A 20,483-nucleotide genomic window follows, 5' to 3' on the forward strand; every position below is an offset into this window, starting at 1 on the left:
TTTCTCCCTGCTGTTTTATTTGCCTAGACTCCTCCCTTTCCAACGTGGCCAAATCCTAACCACTCCACCCTTCCAGGCCCATCTCAAAGGCTGTTTACTTCCTTCTGTTTCCCTTTTTTGAGTCCTCCAACTGGCTATATGCACTCATTCCTTTGACAGCACAAAGACTTTTTCTGAAACTTCTCTTGTAGCATTTGGCAAACTCTGGCCAGTTGTTTGTGATTTGTGCTTTTGTCTACGTACACACATGCACACATACACTCACTAGAACGAATTCCTTGAGGGTAAGAACAATATCTATTTCTCTTTGCTTGGCTTGGTCCTCTGCCATATAAGTGCTCATTAAATGGAATAATAATGAGTGAATGAGGATGTCATTATGTACTGGAAAGAACACTAGACTGGGAGTCAGAAAACCCAAGTTCTCTGCTTGACTCTGCAGCTAATTCCTCATGTGATCTTGAGCCAGCCACCCTCCAATTCTGTGCCTTGGTAAAGGGAGGGGTGACTGGATGCTCTAGGTCTGGCTGACTGTGACACCTTGCTAGTTCCAAATTCCAGAATTCTAGAACTCACCATTCTCTGCCTTCTTGATTCAGACTGGCCTGTGTGTGCCTCCCATGAACAAAGACGTCCCAGAGGTGTTCCTCACAGGTGGAGACCTGGTGCCCCAAGGCCACACTCGCCGCTGCCTGTCTGTGGTCGAGTCCAGAGAGCAGCTGGGGGAGAGCGAAGAAGAGGAGGAGGAGGGAGAAAAGAAGGAGGGAGACGGCTTCCACGCTGTACCCCTCCGAAGGTCGAGGGCTTTCCGTGCCCACAGTCACAACTACGACCCCTTCAAAAGACATAGTTGGGGGCCGGGCAAGGAGCTCCAGGATCCACTGAGCAGGTAAAACACCAGGGGACCTCCTGTCTCTCCTTCTGTCAAGTCCTAGACCTAGAAGAAGTGGTTGGAAAGGAATGACAGGAGTTGAAGAGACCTGGGCCCCTAGTCTCTTCCCTGGAGAATCCGAACCCAGGCCTGTTGCGGGCCTTTGGGGAGGGTGGACCCTGCCTTTCAAAATGTGGCTCTACCTAGTAGTCCTAGCTCCTTCTTTCTACCTGGTCTCAAGGGCAGGTGGGCGAGAATGGAGAGGGAGAGGTATGGAGGTGAGGTGAGTAGCAGGACACTCAGGTCTTATTGCCTCCACCTCCCACTTGGGTTTCTTAGGACGATACAACAGTGTCAGAGCTGGAAGGGACTCAGGGATCATATGGCCCAATCACCTCATTTTACAGATGAGGAAACTGAGGCCCGGAGAACTTTGGGAGGTTTCCTGAGAGAAGTGCTCCCAGGGTTGGGGCATGGAACATGCCCCCTTTCCCAAATTGCTCCCTGCCTGCTGAATCCAGGCTGAGGCAGGCCCAAGATATTTAGACATCATAGTCCAGCCCTACAATGGGGGAAGAGCTGCTCTTGCCCAGGGGTCTACATATGCTTGGCAGACTAGAAGAGGGGGACCCAGCTCTTCCCCTCTCCTGGAAAATCACTGACCATATCCCCAAAGACAGAGGAAGCCAGAAAGAGAAGGTCCGGGGGTCAGCATGAAGAGTTCAGTGTGAGTGGTCACTGTGAGGGCCTGCTAGCCGTGGAAGAGCCCTGTCTCTCTGCTTTGACAGTGGTCCCCTTGGACAAGTTCTCTTAGCTCTGGTGAGTAGACCAAGTTTCTCTAGCTCCTAGGCAGGGCTGGCTGGGCTGTGTGAGGGGAGAGGACCTTGCCCCTGAACTGGCTTGGGAGGGAACTTGGGTGAGAAGCCTTGTCCGCAGGACTCATGGCACCTTCCTAAGAGCAGCTAATCTAAGGCAGAGATGCCCTGAGTACCCTTTATGTGGTGCCGACTCTATCCCAGGGTCTTCCAGGTGTCACCTTTCACTATCAGGCACTAATTTTGACGCTTGGGTAGAGAAGAAAGGGAGCCCTGGGCACACCATTTATCTTAGTAGGAGCTAAGGTTGGCATCAGAAACCAGGCAAAGAGCGAGAATGCAGCTTACCCTTCCTTTCCCTCCCTGCTGAACGCTGGCTGTTTTCTGGAGGGCAGTACTGTCCTTTGACCAGCAGGGGTCACCCTTGCCTGAAGCCAGCTCCACAGTTTTGCCAAAGCACAGCCCCAAAGGGAAGCCAGTTTGGGTCTGGCCTGCGCCTAGGCTAACAGGAAGGGCTGGGCTGGGGGCAAGCGACAGGACTGGGCTGAGGCGGTGTTCCTCCCTGGTGCCTGTCACAGGCCACTGGGACCGGAGGGCAGTGGTGGCAATGTGTGTTTCAGGAACAAACTGCAGGCATCGGGATGTGTGGGCTCCCAGGAGGCCCCCTTACTGCAGAGCCAAGAGGAACTGGACCCCTTTCTGGAACTGCAGCACCAAGGTGGCCAACCCTCCTGCGTGGTATGGATAGACAAATCCCCATGGAAGCTACCACCTTCCTCCCCCTCTCCTGCCCCTTTGCCTGTCCAACCACCACTCTGTGCCTCTTCTGTTCTGCAAGCTGCTGGGTCTGTCTGTGCCCAGGCATCACTTTGACTCCATCTGATGGAATCTGAATCTGGTGTCTCTACCCCTCTGTCTGCTTTCCTGGGTCTGTATGCTCTGTCCCCCACTCTTGGTATCCTGCCTCTGTCTCTTTCTCTGAGACTCTCTGTGCCTTCCTTTCTGTGTCTGTGTCTCTCTGTTGATGTGGGTATCTCTGTTCCTCTCTCATTACAAGGCCCCTGCTCCCCTTGGTGTTATAACTACTTTCTGTGGACCCCACATTTCTCAGATTTGGAGATGAACTTATTATTCGTAGGATGAAACTAGGCATGTGGTACCCTGAAACACAATAGTTCTCTAACAAGATAATCATAGCATTATCAAGTGAGAAAGGATATAGAGATTGCTCAGCCTTCTGGCTTAAGGGAACATCACAGGGAATCTCAAACCAGGACCCAGAGACCACTGAGGATACACGAAGCTTTTAGAGACATCACTGGGTTTGCCAGCTAAGAGTCCCTGAGTACAGTCAGCCCTCTGTATGCATAGGTTCTGCGTCCATGGATTCAACAACCATGGACCAAAAACATTTGAAAAAAAATTCCAGAAATTTTCAAAAAGCAAAACTTGAATTTACCTCATGCTGGCAACTATTTATATAGCATTTACACTTTGTTTACAACTATTTACATGGCATTTATATTACATTAGGTATTACAATTAATCTAGAGATGATTTAAAGTATATGGGAGGAGGCACACAGGTTATATGCAAATTTCAGTATTACGCCATTTTATGTAAGGGACTTGAGCATCCTCAGCTTTTGGTATCCACAGGATCCTGGAATCAATCCCCCATGGATAATGAGGGACAGCTGTACATGGAACTGTCTCAAGCCCAGTGATTTAAGGTTACCTCCCCTCCAGCACATCCTCTAACTGGCCAGGGGTACCCACCCGGCCTCATTGTTCAAGTGCCTGTGGTTTGGGAGAGAGGTTGAGAAGAGGGGGCTGTTACAGCCTGTCAGGGAAGCAGCAAAACCCATCTTCTCCCAGCTCCCACTTTTCTCCATCAGCATCTCTGTAGGTCTTCCCTCACATCTGATTCAATGTGGTACGGTAGAAAGAACAGGATTTGGGAGTCACATTGCTCCTAGTTGAACAATTTATTTCAGCTTTCTGAAAATCAGGATACTAAAAACTGTCTTTTAAAGTTGTGATTATTCGATGAAAAAAAAAGTGTTAAAGTGCCCAGTACAGAGGCTAGCACACAGGAGATAACGGTTTCTTTTTTCTCTTCTCCCCTCCATTCCTTTGTACTTCTTTCTCTCTCTTCCACCTCTCTCTTCTCCCTGCTTCCCCCTTCTTGGTATTATATGTCTTCTTCTTTCCCCCCTCCTCTAGTGGTTTTTTTTTTCTTCTCTTTTTATGCCTTCCTGTTCTGATTCCTCTGCTCTCTTCACCTAATCTTTAAGCACTTCCCTTAAATTTCTCCTTGTCTGTATGTTTGGGGCTTTTTGTATCTTCCTGCAGCAGCAAATAGGTATAAGTCTTCAGCAAAGTCCACAGACCAAAAGTCTGAGATTCATTAAACTACACTGGGGCTTTCAGACTAGTTTGAAAGCCAAGCCAAGTCTAGCTCAAAATTTATTTTGTTTGGCCAGCATGGTGTTTACACTTTCCAAAATTCAGATGTCCTTAGATGGGAGCTGTACCCTCCAGTTTGCCAGAGTTGCTAGTACTCTCTATTGTATTTTTCCATTTGTCATAAATATGATACTTTAAAATGAATGCCTAATCAATCACCCATCCATCTCCAGAACTAGAATATCACCAGTACATTTATCATTACTTATGTCTTCCTCTCTTCTCTTATTCCCTTGCCTTCCCACCAGAGGTAATCACTATCTTGAATTTTCTTCATCACTCATTTACTTTTTTTTTTAATAGTTTTAACACAAAGCATTACCTAATGATATATTATTTCTTTTTGTTTGTTTCTGACTTTAAAAACAATGATGTTATATTGTACAAAATTTTCTATAACTTGCATTTTCACTCAGCATTCTGTTTCTAATTTTTATCCATGTGTTGCAAATAGTTATAGGTAATTATTTTCATTCCAATCTTCTGTTGATGGACATTTGGATAGTTTCCATTCTTTACTATTATGAAGAGTGTCATTATGAACATCCTTTTATCCATCTTCTGGTGCTCATTTGTAAGAATTTCTCTGGGGTATATACCTTGGAGTAGAACTGTTGGGTCATGTACACAGATGTTCATTTTTATAAGATAATAGCAAACTGTTTCCACCCACATCAGCAGTATATAAGAGTTCCCATTGATCCACATGCTTTCCAACACTTGGAGTCATCAGATTTCTTAATTTTGCCAATCTAGTGGTTATAAGTCTCATTGTGGTTTTAATTTGAATTATCCTTATTACAAATGGAATTGAGCAATTTTTATATGTGTCTTGGTCATTTGTGTTTCCTCTTCTGTGAAATTCCTCTTCATGTCTTTTGCCCACTTTTCTATTGGATTATATGAGGGTTTTTTCTTTATTGTTTTGAATGTGTTCTTTACATATTCTGAATACTAATCCTTTGTTGTTATATGTGTTGCAATGATCTTTCCTCAAAGATTGAGAAAAGTGGTTTGTCTTTTCCTTCTCCTATGGTGTCTTTAAAGAAACAGAGTTTCTTAATTTTAAAAGAGCGTATTTATTGAAGTATAACATACATACAAAACATGTATTAAAAAAAACTTTTGAGATTTTAGTTGGAGTTGCATTGACTCTAAAGATTAATTTAGGGAAAGTGGACATCTTTACAGTATTGCTTCTTCCTACCCATCCTTGAAAATAGCATACTTCTTCATTTAATGTCTTTTAATAAAGTTTTATCAATTTTTTTCCATACAGAGTTTGTGGATCTATATTAGATGTATTCTTAGGTATATTATACTTTTTTTGTCAAGATTTTAAATTAAAATTTTTATTGGAGTATAGTTGATTTATAATGTTTCAGGTGTACAGCAAAGTGATTCAGTTATACATATATACAGATAGATAGATATAGATTTGGATTCTTTTTCAGATTCTTTTCTATTATAAGTTATTACTGTCAAGATTTTAATTTTAGCCATTCTGGTGGGTGTTTTAGAATTGTCTCATTTTGGTTTTAATTTACATGTCCCTGTTGAAAAATTTTATTGAGCATCTTTTCATATTCTCATTGACCTTCTGAATATCTTCTTTTGTGAAATGTCTGTTCAAGTATTTTGCTCAATTTTTAAAACAGCTTGTCTTTTTCTTATTGATTTGTAAAAGTTCTCTATATATTCTGGATCTGAGTCCTTTGTCAGATATATGTATTGTGAGTATCTTCTCTCAGTCTTTGATTTGCATTTTTACTTTAATAGTGTATTTTAATAAGCATGAGTTTTTAATTTAGATGAAGTCCAGTTTATCGATTATTTTAATGGTTAGTGCTTTTGGTCATGTTTAAGAAATCTTGCCTACTCCAAGAACACGAAGATTTTTCTTCGATATTTTCTTCCTGAAGCTTTATAGTTTTAGCTTTCATGTTTAGGTCTGTGATTTATCTAGGTTCTTGTGTATGGGAGAAATCAAGGTTTTGGTTTTTTCCCCATGTAAATATCCAGTTGCTTCATTAAAAAACTTACTTTCCCCATTGAATTGCTGTGGTGACTTTGTTGAAAATCAAGTGACTATATTGTGTGAGTCTATTTCTGGGGACTGTTCTCTGTTCCATTACTCTATTTGTCTATTCTTATGCCAGTATCACATTATCTTAATTAATGTGGCTCTATTGTAAGTCTTAAAAATGTAGTAGTGTTAAGTCCTCCAACTTTATTATTTTTCTTTAAGATTATCTTGGCTAGTCTAGGTCCTTTGCACTTCTATGTGAATTTTATTTTATTTATTTTTTAAAATATTTATTTCTTTGGCCGCATCAGGTCTTAGTTGCAGCACATGGGATCTTCGTCGCAGCGTGCAGGGTTCTCCAGTTGTGGCACGCAGGCTCCAGAGTGCACAGGCTCAGTAGTTGCGGTGCGCAGGCTTAGTTGCCCTGCAGCATGTGGGATCTTAGTTCCCCAACCAGGGATCGAACCCGCGTCCCCTGCATTGGAAGGCAGATTCTTAACCACTGGGCCACCAGGGAAGTCTCTGCACTTCTATGTGAATTTTAGAATCAGCTTATCAATTTCTAAAAATGAAAAATTCTGCTGAATTTTGACTGAGATTGTACTGAATTCAAAGATTAATTTAGGAGGGAAGAGATGTGGGAACATATGTATATGTATAACAGATTCACTTTGTTATAAAGCAGAAACCAACACCATTGTAAAGCAATTATACTCCAATAAAGATGCTTAAAAAAATAAATAAAACATGAAAATATTTGGGGGATGAATAAAAAAAGATTAATTTAGGAAAAATTGACTTCTTTCTGATATTGAGTCTTCTTATCCACGAAAAATAATATCTCTATTTTGTTAGGCTTTCTAAAAAAATGTCTTTTAACAAAGTATTAGGGGCTTCCCTGGTGGCGCAGTGGTTGGGAGTCCGCCTGCCGATGCAGGGGACATGGGTTCGTGCCCCGGTCCGGGAAGATCCCACATGCCGCGGAGCGGCTGGGCCCGTGAGCCATGGCCGCTGAGCCTGCGCGTCCGGAGCCTGTGCTCCGCAACGGGAAAGGCCACGACAGTGAGAGGCCCACATACAGCAAAAAAAACCCAAAAAACCAAAGTATTAGTTTCCTTCATACAGGTCTTGTCAATCTTTATTAGATTTATTTCTATGTGCCTTATATATTTTGTTGCTATTATAAATGCTTTCTTATATTTAAATTACATTAATTACATTTTCTAGTTATTTTCGGTTTATAGAAATGCAATTTAATTAATTATAGTTATTTACCTTGTTAAACTCTTTTTTCAGTTATAACAATTTATCTGTGGATTTTTTTTGGCTTTTCTAAGTAGACAATTATGTCATCTTTATTTTTATTTTTTAAAGAATTTTATTTATTTTTATTTTTGGCTGCATTGGGTCTTCGTAGCTGCGCGTGGGCTTTCTCTAGATGCGGCGAGTGGGGGCTACTCTTCCTTGAGGTGCACAGGCTTCTCATCGTGGTGGCTTCTCTTGTTGCGAAGCACAGGCTCTAGGCACACGGGCTTCAGTAGTTGTGTCATGCGGGCTCAGTAGTTGTGGCTCGTGGGCTCTAGAGCGCAGGCTCAGTTGCTGTGGTGCACGGGCTTAGTCGCTCCACGGCATGTGGGATCTTCCCGTGTCACCCTGCATTGGCAGGGCTTGAACCCGTGTCACCCTGCGGATTCTTAACCACCACGCCACCAGGGAAGCCCGTATGTCATCTTTAAATGAACTTTGCTTTCTTCTTTTTCAATATTTATTTATTTCATTTCTTTTTCTTGCCCTGCTGTGTGTGCTTGGCTAGGGCTCTTTTGCAGTGCTGAACAGAAATGGTGATAATGGCTATCCTTGTCTTGTTTCTGATTTTAGAGGGAGTGCATCTTATGTTTCACCATTGAAATCAATTTTTGGCTCTAAGGTTTTAAAAGATACTCTATCCAGTTAAGGAAGATTCCTTCCATTTGTAACTGCAGGTCTTTGGTTTTACAATGAGTGAGTGTTGGATTTTATCCTATGATTTTTTTGCTTTTACTGAGTTGGTTATGTTTTTTCTCCTTTAATATGTCATTGAGGTAAATTACATTTAAAGATTTTCCTCATCTTAAAACCACCCTTATATTTTTAGGATAAGTCTGACTTTTTCATGATGGATTGATTATCTTTTTTACGCACTGCTGGATTTTATTTGTGGCATCAATTATCTATTGCTGCATAAAAGATCAACCCCAAACTTAGTGGCTTAAAAAAACAACCTTTTTTTCCCCCTCGCAGTTCTATGGGTGGTTAATTTGGACTGAGCTCAGCTGGGTATTCTTCTTCTGGCTCCACCTGGACTCACTTATGTGGCTGTAGTTGTCTGGTGGCTGAATAGGGCTGATGGTCAAGGACAGCCGTATTCATGCCTGTGGATTGGCAGGTTGCCCATTGTGATACTTTGGATCTTATCCACATGGCTTCTCCAGAAGGCTTAGGCTTGGGCTTGTTCATGTGGCAATAGCATTCCAAGTGGGCATGAGTGGAAGCTTTAAGTTTTCTTGAGGTGTAGGCTCAAATATCACATCATGCTACTTCTGCCACATTCTATTCATTGTAGTAAGTCACAGGCCAGCCTGTGACTGAGTGAAGAAATAGACTCCTTCTTGATGGTAGGAGCTGCAAATAATTTGTGGCTATTTAAAATCTATTACAGTTTGCTAATATTTTGTTTGCAATTTTTGTACTTTTCATAAGAGAGATTGGGCCATAATTTTCCTTTGTCATATGGTCTGTGTGTAGTTTAAGAATCAAGGTTATACTTGCCTTATAGAAAGAGTTGGAAAGCTTTTGGTTTTGTTTTCTATTCTTTGGAAGAATTTGTATAAGATTTCAGTGATCTATTCCTTGAAAGCTCTGTTCCTTGACTATAAAACTGTTTTGGCCTGGTGTGTGTTGTTTTGTTTATAGAAAGATTAACTACTGATTCCATTTCTTTAATAGGACCATTCAGACTTTCTATTTCTTCTAGATTCAGTTTTGGTAAGTTATATATATTTTGTTTTTTTAAAGAATTTGTCTATTTTGTTTGTATTTTCAAAATTACTGGCATTAAGTTGTAGATAGCATTATCTTTCTAGTCACTACTGTTTCTGTAGTTAGGTCCACTCTTTCATTCTACTTTTATTTGTGCATCACCCTTATCAAAGGTTTGTCTATTTTATTTGCCTGTTCCTAAAATCAGCTCTTGGCTTTATTGATCCTATTTCATTTGTTACTACTTCATTGATTTCTGCTTTTATCATATCCTTTCTTCTATTTACTTTGGGTTTGTTTTGTTGTTCTTTTTCTAACCTTTTAAGCTGGCATAATTCATTAATTTTCAGTTTAAAAAGTTTTCAGTTAAGCATTTTAAATCGACAAATTATCCTTGAGATACATTTTGGCCATCTCCCACAAGTTTTGTTGAGTAGTATTTTCATTATTGTTGTCATAAAATATCTTTAAATTCCCATAATGATTTCTTCTTTGACCAGTAAGTTTATTTAGAAGGGTGTTTTAAAATTTCTAAATCTATGGAGATTTTTTTAAAACTTAAAAAAAATTTGAAATATAACATAGATACAGAGAAGTATATAAAACTTATATGTACAACGTAATGCATAACTAGGAAGCAAACAACCATGTAACTACTCCAGGTCAAAAAAAAATAGAGTACCACCAAAACCCAGAAGCCCCCCGTGTCCCTCCCCATTCATAGCCCTCTCCCTCCTGGCAGAGAGGACCACTTTCTTGAGTTTTGAGATCGATTTTCCCTATAGATTTACCACCTTTATGTGTATGTCTAAACAATATCAATTAGTTTTGCCTGTTTTAAACTTTATATGAATGTAACCACGAAGTATATAAATCTTTTGTGTCTTCGTTCTTTCATGAGATTCATTCATATTGTTGGGTGAACTGTAGTTTGTTCATTTTTATTGTTGAATAATGCTTCTATAAATAAATATACCACAGATTCTTTATCCAAGCTACTGAAAAGGGATTTCTGGGTTGTTTCCTATGATCTCTCTGATGGAGGTTATCTGAAATGTGTTAAATTTTGCCTTATGGACTGATATGTAGCCAGTTTTTGTAACGCTCCATGTAGGCTTGAGGGAAAAAAAAAGCGATTTTCGAAAGATTGGGTGTGGGGTTTATGAATATTTCTACTCCCTGTTGTTTTAAACCCAGACTGCCCCAGTTTTTTTGTGTGTGTGTTTGTTTTTTCATTACCTGCCTGACCTCTATATATTGAGTTTTTCATCTCTGGAAACGATTCAGGGTAAATCTTTTCTAAAATATTTTCTATATTAAGGCAGCCTGGGTTTGAGTTGCAACAGAGTGATGACTGCTAAATAGCAGGAATAACTTCTCAACTATTTCAAGTGGAATGTTCCAGATATGGGTAGTGGGGAGGGGTAGAAGGCCTGAAGGCCTTGAAGAAGGGCTTTGCTGTGGGAAAGTGAAGAGCCTAGGGGGGAAGATGGATGAAGCCTGACCTTTGCATGAGGATTCTTAACATGATTCTAGGGTCAGCGTTCCTGTCACCCATCTGCTGGCCTTTTGGACCACTCAGCCACTGGCATGCTTTCCAAGTCTGTATCCATGAGTGGCATCAATTACTTCTTGGGCTGCTCAGATCCAGCTGGTGAGTAAAAGTGGGGAGCGAAGCAGTGGTGGCCCCTTCCTCTGCCTGTCTCACCCCACTCCTCAGAGCTAGCTGTCTAGGGTCCAGATGTCCTGCATTATGTTTAACTACACACCCTTGGAAACCCCAAAATGCCTTTATTCAAATGAGAGATCTGAATTCAGGACTCTGGTATTCTGAGGCTCTCCCTCCAATAAAGGAGGACACAGGACAGAGAGAGGCTCTCTAGCTTCCCCTGTCACCAGAGATGGAGGACAGTTATATGCAACGTACCTTGTCATCAAGAAGAGGCATTGGGAGCTCAGAGTGAATCCTCTGCCCTCGCCATTCGCCATTCGCTGAAAAGGAACTGAGACATTGGCCTCTCAGCCCCCTCTCCACACAACGCTGGTGCTCTGTTACCCTGGCTCCTAAGTTCTTCAGCTCTGCTCTGCCCAGACGCCGCCCTCCTTCCCTACTCCCCAGTGCCCGCCCTCAGGAATGGCGTCACAAGCACCTGCAGCTTGGGAACCTGATCCAGGTGGAGGGGGTGGGGGAGGCAGCCCTGAGCGCCTTTGTCTGGCTTTAGCTGGACACCTCACGTCTCCTTTTGTGTTGGCAGGGAATTTGTCCCAGTCCTCTGCCGCTGACCTCAGCCAAAGGTGAGTTTGGGGGACACAGAGCCCTTCAAAGCCCTAGATGGGGGAGGGACAATGGGACTGGGCCATGGGTTTTGTAGCCCCAAGGGTCTCTGTTTCCTGAAACATTGTTCCCCTTAACGTTTCTTATGAAAGACCTCCAAATATCCTTCTACCTGCACTGCATAGAATTCCCCTTCTTCTCATTGGCTGGGGAAGGCTAAGAAGGTTCCCGGTAGCTCCATGGGATGAAGAAGAAATCAGGGAAAGAAAAGAGTATATAGACCCCCAGGGTGTCTGTTAAATAAGAGAGTGGAGGTTGACTACTGTTGTCAGTGTCAGAAAAGTGAGCAGGCAGATTGGCTGCTGCACAATCTTAGGGAGAGACGGTGACCAAGGACCATGGATCAGCTTTGGACAGCTGAGATAATCGACCAATGGGGAGTGGCCCTAAGGAGAGCTGGGCACGGGCTGTAGTGCCCCAAGGGGAGAGGGCAGGGGCTGAAGGCATATTGTTCAGGAATCGAGGTGGAGGCTGGGAGATTTACGTAGTGTCTATGTAAATAAGCATGCAAAATCAGCACCTGTTTATTTGGCTCCTACAGCTGAAGCCTGATTAGAGTGGGTCAGCCCTCTAAGACAGTGTGGGTGTGTGAGCTAGTAATGGGCCCTTTAAGATATCAAGCTCTGATTTGTGGTCCTGAAAATCTCTAGCTGACACATCCTCCTGGCTCTGGGTTTGGGATTAGCTCATGGGATGGGGCTGATGAAATCCCAGGAAATTCAGTCCTTATTGGCGTTAGGCCCAGAGGCCGTTTCCAAACAGCAGGGAGGGTCGTACACAGGACTCTTGTTTTGTGAGGGGAAAACGTCCCCTTGGAGAGCCCCCCTCCCCGTGTATCATTTCCGTTGGGAAGCAGCATGAAAGAGGAGATTGGGCCTGGATTAGGTAGGAAGGGGGAGTCTGTATTTATCTGGGAGGAGCCTGGAGTTTTCCTCATAAATAGAAGGGCCTGGGAAACTGTAGTGACCATATCTAGGAAATCCCAGGAGGTAGGGGAGTGGGAGCCTCTTTCTCCTGAGTCCTTCCTCTCTCTTCCTCACCCTTCTCTCAGTCTTTCCCCCGTATCTCCCCATTCTCTCTCCCCTGGTCATGGCACTTCATCCACCATATCTCTGGGAGTATCTTGTTGTTCTTTTCCAGCTCCGTCTCCATCTCTTCACCTCTTCTTTTTCTCTCTGCAGCTGTAGCCAACTGGAAGGGGGCTCAGGCACCTGGGCAGGCTCCTCCCTGAGACGGACCCTCAGCTTCATCTTGGGCATGACCGGAAAGGCCAAGGTAGGAGATGGGAAAGCCGGAGGCCCGGGACCCACTGCCCTCCCCAGTTCCCTTCCCCTCCCCCTCACCGTCTGCTCCCCTCCCCAGCTTCCCCTGGTAGGCAGAGACTCAGGGCAATGGTTCAAGTTTTAAGGGAACATGGTATATCTCCCAGTCTCCCTCCTGTCCCAGTAAATCACCTTTCCTCTGCTTTCCCTATGTCTCCAGCTTAGCAGCCAGCTGTACACAGCTGGAAGGGGAGATGGGCCAGGAGCCTCAGAAGCTGAGGAGTGGCCTAGCCCTCCCTCTCTGGAGGCCCCATATAGCTGAGAGGTGGGCAGCCGAAATCTTAACCATCGGGCATAATAATCATAATAATTACAGCAATACTTTTTACTTCTTCAGAGAGTATTCGGGTTTGCAAAGTGCTTTTACACTCGTAATTTTGTGGGTGGATATGGCAGCTGAAGGAGTTGAAATGAGACCATAGGCAGAGTGGAAGCCAGGAAAGTGTATGATTGTGGAAGCGCATGCACACCGTACCAGTGGGGCCACGTGCAGTTCCGACCCCAGGAAGGTGAAGGCACGTTGCTCTCTTCCTTATTACCAACCCCCCAGCTCTGGTGAAACTAGGAGCTCTGCATGCTGCTTGAATTCATTTCCACTCTCTTCATTTACTGGTAGAATGAGCCACTCCCCCCTTTTCCTCTCCTGGCTTCCCCAAGTATGCATGTACTTTCCCACCTGGGCGGCTTCTGAACACTGAGAGAAACCCCAGACAAGACATCATCAGATTCACCTGGAAGCACCACGGGATCCTCGGGATCCTCACCCAGTAAGGTTGCCTGGGCCCCGCCGGCAATGCCAGCGCTCTCTTCTCTGCCAGCCTTTCAGCCAGGATTCTCCTTCCTCTGGGTGGGCAGGGAGGGCAGAAACAAAACCAGGTTCTCAGCTCCTTCTCATTGCAGGCTGCAGGCGGGGAGCTGAAGCGTGAGATCAGGCAGTCTGAGAGCAGGGCGCGGTGGGCACAGTGAGGCTTCTTCTCTCCCGTGGTGGGGAGCAGAGCTCTCTAGAGAACAAGGCCGACACCCAGACCTTGGGTCTGAGTCCCTCTCCCCAGAGCCTCTCTGTTCAGGGTAGGAGAGTCTGACAGCAGAATCACCCTCTTTTCCTGCAGTGGGAATGGTAGAGGAAGTCGGTGCTGTCTAGGGGCCATCCAGATCCCAGTTGGTCTGCATTTGCCCGCCCTTGGCCTAGCAGTTTGGTGAGGGGATGAAGGAGAAAGTGGGCAGAGACTGAAGCCCAGACAGCCGCAGGAAAGAGCTAAGCATCGTCAGGACATTGTCCTAGTCGCCTTTCCTTGCTAGGACTCTCGTTCTGTCTTCCTGTTTCCCTCTCTGTCATCTCCTGGTCCATCTTGCTTCCACCCTCATGAATGTGTGTGCTTGCGTCACTAAATCTTTTCTTCCCCCTCCTCCCAGCTCAGGATAGGGGCCATAAGCAGGTAAACACCAGGGGTGGGGGTGGAGAGAAGCTCAGTCAAGCAGTGAGAGAAGGAAGTAGCTTATTCCTTCCTATTTGACTAGCATTGTAGAGTTGACAAAACACTTTTCCAGAGGTCATCTCATTTAATTCTTATAACACTCTGGCAAAGATAAATATTTTAATCTCTGTGTTTTGTTTTGTTTTTAAAGCTCTTATTTACATTTGTTATTATTTTTAAAATTAATTAATTAACTTATTTATTTATTTTTGGCTGCATTGGGTCTTCTTGGCCGTGCGTGGGCTTTCTCTAGTCGTGGCGAGCGGAGGCTACTCTTCGTTGAGGCGCGCAGGCTTCTCATTGCGGTGGCTTCTCTTGTTGCAGAGCATGGGCTCTAGAGCACATGTGCGGGCTTCCGTAGCTGTGGCTCGCAGGCTCTAGAGCACAGGCTCAGTAGTTGTAGCGCACGGGCTTAGTTGCTCCGCGGTATGTGGGATCTTCCCGGACCAGGGCTCGAACCCATGTCCCCTGCATTGGCAGGCAGATCTTAACCACTGCACCACCAGGGAAGCCCCTTAATCTCTGTTTCATAGACAAGATAACTTAGAGCCTAGGTTACTTGCCGAAGATCCCACAGTTAGCAAAAGGTGGAGCTGTATTACAAACCTAGAGCTTTGACTATATATTGTCTCTGCTTCTGTCAGTAAACCTACGTAACAGTTTATCCCCTCTCTTCGCTTCTTCCACCATTTCTGATGGATGGCCACTGGAGTCAATAATGCCTTAATCATCCCCTCCCAGAATACACAAGGTCCAAAGTAATAACAAGAAAAGTAAACCTCCTCCTGGGCACTGTAGGACTTGGGCCCAGGTATCCCTGTGGCTTTCTCTGCTCACCTACTGGCCAAGACCCTGACAACCAGGTTCTTCCCTGGGATGGCCTCCCTACCCCTGAAATGTGGGGGACATACCTGTCAAGTTAAATGAGCTAAAGAAAGTGGTGGCTACTTTTAGCTTCTGGCAGAAATTAGGGTTGGCTTTTGTTTTTGTGTATCTAAAAACATAATTTCTGGAAATCTGGGCGGCATCACTGGATAGGAGGAGCAGGGATTGGGATGAAAATGGTTTGGAAGAAGGGGCAGGGGATGCCAAGGAGAAAGGAAAAGGGTTCACTGTTCCAGAGGATACAGAAAATGGAAATTAAGTCAAGCTGCAGGCCTAGCTCACTAAAAGCACAGGTGTTCTTAAAGGTAGACCGGTTTTCTTTACCCACCCCGCAAGTCCCCTTCCTTACTACTCATCTCTTAAGAGGAAGAAGAGGGCATAGGTTGAGAGGCAGGGTAACAAAGAGCAGATGGGTGGAAAGTATAATGAAGATTGGGGTAGGAGACAGAAGAGGGTTGGAAGATTAAGTCCTCTCCTTTCATAGAGACCATCTACGTTGAGTTTTGGGGACTGAGATCCTTCACATAACTCTGGGATTCAGGTCCTGGGTTTACTGGGTATCCAGACTGGAGTTTGGCCCTTTAAGATTCCATCCTTAGCTTGAAACACCCTCCCACCCCAGGCCTGGGAGAAAAGCCGAGGTCTCAGCCTACCCCTTGTCTCAGGGCCCCTAGTGGGTGGAGCTGTGAGGCCAGGATTCTGGCTTCTGGCGGTCTGTTTTTAAATTTAGTACATTCCTCAGCCCTGGCTGCCCACTGGGGGGAGGTAAGTCAGGGGTTCTGGGCCCAGGAGCCTCAAGACTGCTGGTTTGGGGGAGTTCCTAGGGCCTTCCTGTAGGTCTCCCCTGCAGGTACAAGCCTGGAGGAGTCAGCCTCCCTCACGGCCCTGGGAAAGTCCTTTCTGCTTTCTAATTTCCATCCAGCCTAGAACTGGGCATGGTTATTTTCTCTCCTTTTTTTCTGGTCTTTGCTATATAAGGATCCTAAACAGGGGAATGGGTGAAGAAGGAGGTGAAGGAGTTGCTAGGCAGGAGGGGAAGCCAGAGGAGCAGTGTGGTGGTGAGGAGCCCAACTAGCTCAGCCAGTGGTCAGGCAGTGGAGCCCAAAATAGTGGCAGAGGCTAAAATTGGCACCTACAAGAGTGCTGAGCTGGGCTTGAAACCTGCAGCCAGGCCCTGCTGCTGAACCCGGGCAGGGAGCCGCTGGGTCTGGGTTGGGCCTCCTCTCCCTCCCTCCTTCCTCCACACCTTTGGGGACCAGAAATCAGGCAGGACCCTGCAAACATAAGATGCTCTGTCCCAGGACTCTGTACTTCTGTTTCTCCCAGAGACATGGGAGACCCTGAGAGGCAGAAATGAACTTCAATGTGAGTGATTATTATTAGAGTGGAGGAGGAATTTTCCCCAAAAGGTGGAGGTTGCCTCAGACTGGGGCAGAGTGTCCAGAAAGAATGTTCTTCTTCACCCCTCCTTCTTGTGGAGAGACTGGCCATACTCCAACTGTCCCTGACTGGGGAAGGCTGGTTGCTGGTCTTTTGGTTCTGGCCTAACTTGCAGCAGAGGGAACTGGGGTTAGACACAAGGAAGGACTTCCTCAGCTTCTTAGTCTTCTCTAACAGTGGCACGAATTCCTCCCCTCCACCACCCCAGAAGTCAGTGGAGGCAGAGGTAGGAGGGAAGAGGATGGGCCGAGGGCGGTCTTGTAAGGCCCCAGAGAGTTGGGGGCTTGTGGAAGAATGCTCTCCTCTCAGATTCTTCAGCCTCCAGGAGTGAATCTTCCCTTTCAGGCCCTCTAAAGATCCACCCTTTAGTTCCCCTTTGATTTCTCCGCCCTCTCCCCACGCCTGCCCCCAATCGTAAAAGGGGTCGGCGGCTCTGGCCTGCTTTGATGGGCCCAGAAGGCCAGGAAGGAACTGGTCCCGGGTTCCCTGGAGAGCTGGGGGCGGCTGGAATCCTCCCGCCCGCGGGTCTTTCTAGACTGATGGACTGCGGAGGGGGAGGAGGAGGGGAAAGGGAAGACCAGGGGTGGGGTGAGGGCTGCGAGGCGGGCCAGGGTGGGTTTTAGGAAAACCGAAGCCAGGAGGCGGGCGTCTGGGGTTAGAGGCGCCCGGCGCTGGAGGGCAAACAGGCAGAGGGGCCCTGCAAGCTAGTCCACGGTCCCCTGTACTTGTGCGAGCCGCTGCTCCACAGACCGAGGCGTCCCGTCCGGCGCTCGGCACCCGCCCTCCCTCCGCCCCGCCTCCCCCCTTCCTGAGCTCGGGCGGGGGTGGAGACTCGGGTTTGAGGAACTGGCGCTGGGTGCCGGGCGAGGGGAGTCAGACTTCCTGTCCCCAAGACCGACGCGTGCGGGTCGGACCCCTCCCCCGCCCTCCCCCCCAAACAGCCGGACGCCAGGGTCCGCGCCGCATCCTCCTGGGCTCCTCCCGCCCCCATCGGATTATGTCTCGGATCGAATCCCTCACACGGGCGCGGATCGACCGGAGCAAAGAGCTGGCCAGCAAGGTGGGCTCTGAAACCCCTGTCCCTCTCGCCCGCGGTCCTCAGGGCGCCCTTCGATCCCCGGCACCCGCAGCGCCCCCGGGTCTCCCCGCCTGCTTTCTGGGCGCCAAAATCGGGCGGAGCGTCGGCCCGGAACGCGGCGGGACGGGGTGGGTGGGGACTGTGAGTGAGTGGGGAGGGGGCTGGGGGAGCAGTAGACGCGACCCGCGCCTCCAGCTCCGAGCAGATTCTCTGCCGGGATCCCGGGAGCCAGCGGACCTGGGGTTTAGGGGCTTCCGATCTGGCGGGACCGGGTGTTTTGGGCCGCGTGAAAGAAAGTTGCTCCGGTAAGGGACAGCGCGGGAAGAGGGAGGTGTGTGTGTCGGGGGGTGGGGGCGGCGAAAGCTCTCCGGAACCCCCTCCGCCAGGGTCCCACCGGCTTGCTCTCGGTATCCCCCCACTCTGCAGTCGCTGGCTTGGTCGTTCCCTCTTTGTCCCCGCCATCCGGCGGAGGGGTGGGAGGGGGTGGTTTCCCGGCTTCCTCCCACCATCACCACCACCATCACCACCCCTCCGAGACAGCAGTCAGCTCCTCCTCTCCTCGCAGATGGACTTTCCAGCTGTGATTCAGTTCTTCTCTCTGGTGGGCGGGTGACGGGTCAGGACAGCTTAGGGACGGCTTACTTTCCCCCAAGCCATCACCCTCAGGTGAAGGGAGCAGAGGTCTTTGTGTAGCTAGGATCCTTTCTTCCATCCTTGGGGCCCAGAGCACCCCTGCTCCTGAAACACAGAGGGTCCCCCCATCCCTTTTTGCCCCACCAGCTTCCAAGCTCCTTGTCCTTGCAGCCTGAAACAACCTGAAACCTTTAGACTGACCCACTTGGCACTGTGCCCTCATCCCTCCTCCCCACCCCAGCTCTCTTAACTCTTTTTATCTTGGGACTGTTCACCTACCATTTCAAGAGTCTGGATGTGTAATTACCCTAGCCCCCACCCCCATCTTGAGCTCTTGGCCACTCCTTTGCAAGTATCCTTTATTTCTGCCTTTGTACCCAGGCCCACTTCCAAAGGCCATGACCTCTCCATACCTCAGCCCCCAGGAAATGATGAAGCTGACTTGTAGGTGAATAAATGAGAGCTGGGAGGAAGGTGGTACATGCAGACAGCACCTCCCAGCTGCTCAAGGCACCCACACTGTACCCATTATGGGAAAGGCCAAGACCCAGTCCATAGCTGGTTTAATCTCTGGCCTCTTTCCAATCCCAGTGTGCTGCCCTGGCGCGCAGCCTACGCTGATCACCATCACCGTCTTCAGGCATGGGAGCAGTACCCTTTCGGAGTCTTCAGAGATGGTGGAAACCCCTTCCCACACTTCCCTCCTAGCTCCTAGCCTGGCTACCTATCTAGAGGCTAAGTTGGGAGAGGTTGGGAGAGGTTCCATCCTGGAACTTTTCCTTAGGGGGTTGGGATGAGATTCTGCTAACAGGAAAGCAACTGGGGATTTGGGTAGGGCTTAAGACAAACAGAGGGCCAGAGGAGAGATGGCTGAAGTGCAGTGGAACAGTGGGGTGGCAGACAGGCTCTTCCCAACCCTGCGCCAGGCCAGGCCCCAGCTATGAAAGTCTGTTTATTTTTCAACCGTTTGAGCTGAGACCCTGGAGCAGAGCCAAGGGGGGTGGAGAGGTTTTTTGAAACCACGGAAATTTGGTTCCACCCTAAAAGGGAAAGCCATGGGGGCACCGGCGAGGGGCAGACCTGGAGAGGGGCTATAGACAGGGGTTCTGGGAAGGTAGATACTCGGGTCCTTTTTCCGTTATTGGGAGGAGTTGGGGAGCCAGATACCTGTGTCCTCATGCCTTTTTTTTTTTTTTTTTTTTTTTTTTGGTAGTTGTGGGGACTGGGAATCTAGAAGCTTGGCTTTTTCTATCCTGGGGCTGGCCTTGGTTTTGGGGGGGGTTGGGAATCTGACTGGGGGTGGGGATGTGAGGGGCTGAGTGGGTAGGTCTGAGAGGGCAGAGAGGCCACTGGAGGAGGTTGGTTGTTAGTTTGGGCTGGTCGGAAAAGGAGGGCCACCTCCGGAAAGCTGTGGTTACAGTACCTGTGTCCTCATGCCTTTTTTTTTTTTTTTTTTTTTTTGGTAGTTGTGGGGACTGGGAATCTAGAAGCTTGGCTTTTTCTATCCTGGGGCTGGCCTTGGTTTTGGGGGGGGTTGGGAATCTGACTGGGGGTGGGGATGTGAGGGGCTGAGTGGGTAGGTCTGAGAGGGCAGAGAGGCCACTGGAGGAGGTTGGTTGTTAGTTTGGGCTGGTCGGAAAAGGAGGGCCACCTCCGGAAAGCTGTGGTTACAGAAGGGGGGAGTTGATTCTTAGCCAACAAACCCTGGATCCCCTCTTCCCCCTCCCCCAAGCACACCAGCTGTCTCCTTTCTTTTTATACTGCGGTGGGAAGTAGAGGGGGGCCGCTGGAAACGAGATAATTTGAGGAAGATGGTCTCCCCTGCTACCTATCTGGGGGGATGGTTCAGAGCTATGTCCTGACCCCTCCCCCACCATTCCTTGCCTTCCTCCCCAGGACCTCCTTGAAGTAGGAGGAATTTAAGTCGAACCTGTCCCTTTCTCCTTCCCACCCTCCTAGAATCTTTCTGTGCAGCTCCCCCTCCTCATGCCTCCTCTCTCTTTTCACTCCATTTCTATTCTTTCAGTCTATCTTCAGTCCTCCACCCCCTCATTCTCTCTGCTCTACTTCCTACCTCCATAGGCCCCAAACCCCAGAGGTCCCTTTCTCTCTTTCAT

The 20,483-nt window shown here is 47.3% G+C and overlaps 1 protein-coding gene across 10 annotated transcripts in view; it reads left to right on the forward strand.

Moving 5' to 3' along the window:
* The first annotated feature begins 645 nt into the window (after positions 1-645).
* Positions 646-20,483, forward strand: part of ARHGEF2 (Rho/Rac guanine nucleotide exchange factor 2) — a 42,532-nt gene continuing 22,694 nt past the window's right edge. Inside the window, exons 1-6 of one of the 10 annotated variants that reach the window (XM_028485293.2) lie at positions 646-889; positions 2,307-2,424; positions 9,166-9,204; positions 10,735-10,852; positions 11,454-11,493; positions 12,715-12,808. In XM_028485293.2, coding sequence (XP_028341094.1) covers positions 10,789-10,852; positions 11,454-11,493; positions 12,715-12,808 — 198 coding nt within the window. In that variant the 5' untranslated portion in view covers positions 646-889; positions 2,307-2,424; positions 9,166-9,204; positions 10,735-10,788. Of the gene's footprint in view, positions 890-2,306; positions 2,425-9,165; positions 9,205-10,734; positions 10,853-11,453; positions 11,494-12,272; positions 12,419-12,483; positions 12,523-12,714; positions 12,809-13,232; positions 13,371-13,483; positions 13,623-17,555; positions 17,716-17,952; positions 18,039-20,483 lie in introns of those variants that run through there. The other 9 variants (XM_028485292.2, XM_007110383.4, XM_007110386.3 and 6 more) reach the window with 9 other exon arrangements.

The sequence above is a fragment of the Physeter macrocephalus genome, unplaced genomic scaffold, assembly GCF_002837175.3.
Source record: "Physeter macrocephalus isolate SW-GA unplaced genomic scaffold, ASM283717v5 random_292, whole genome shotgun sequence".
In the NCBI taxonomy this organism is placed as follows: Eukaryota; Metazoa; Chordata; class Mammalia; order Artiodactyla; family Physeteridae; genus Physeter; species Physeter macrocephalus.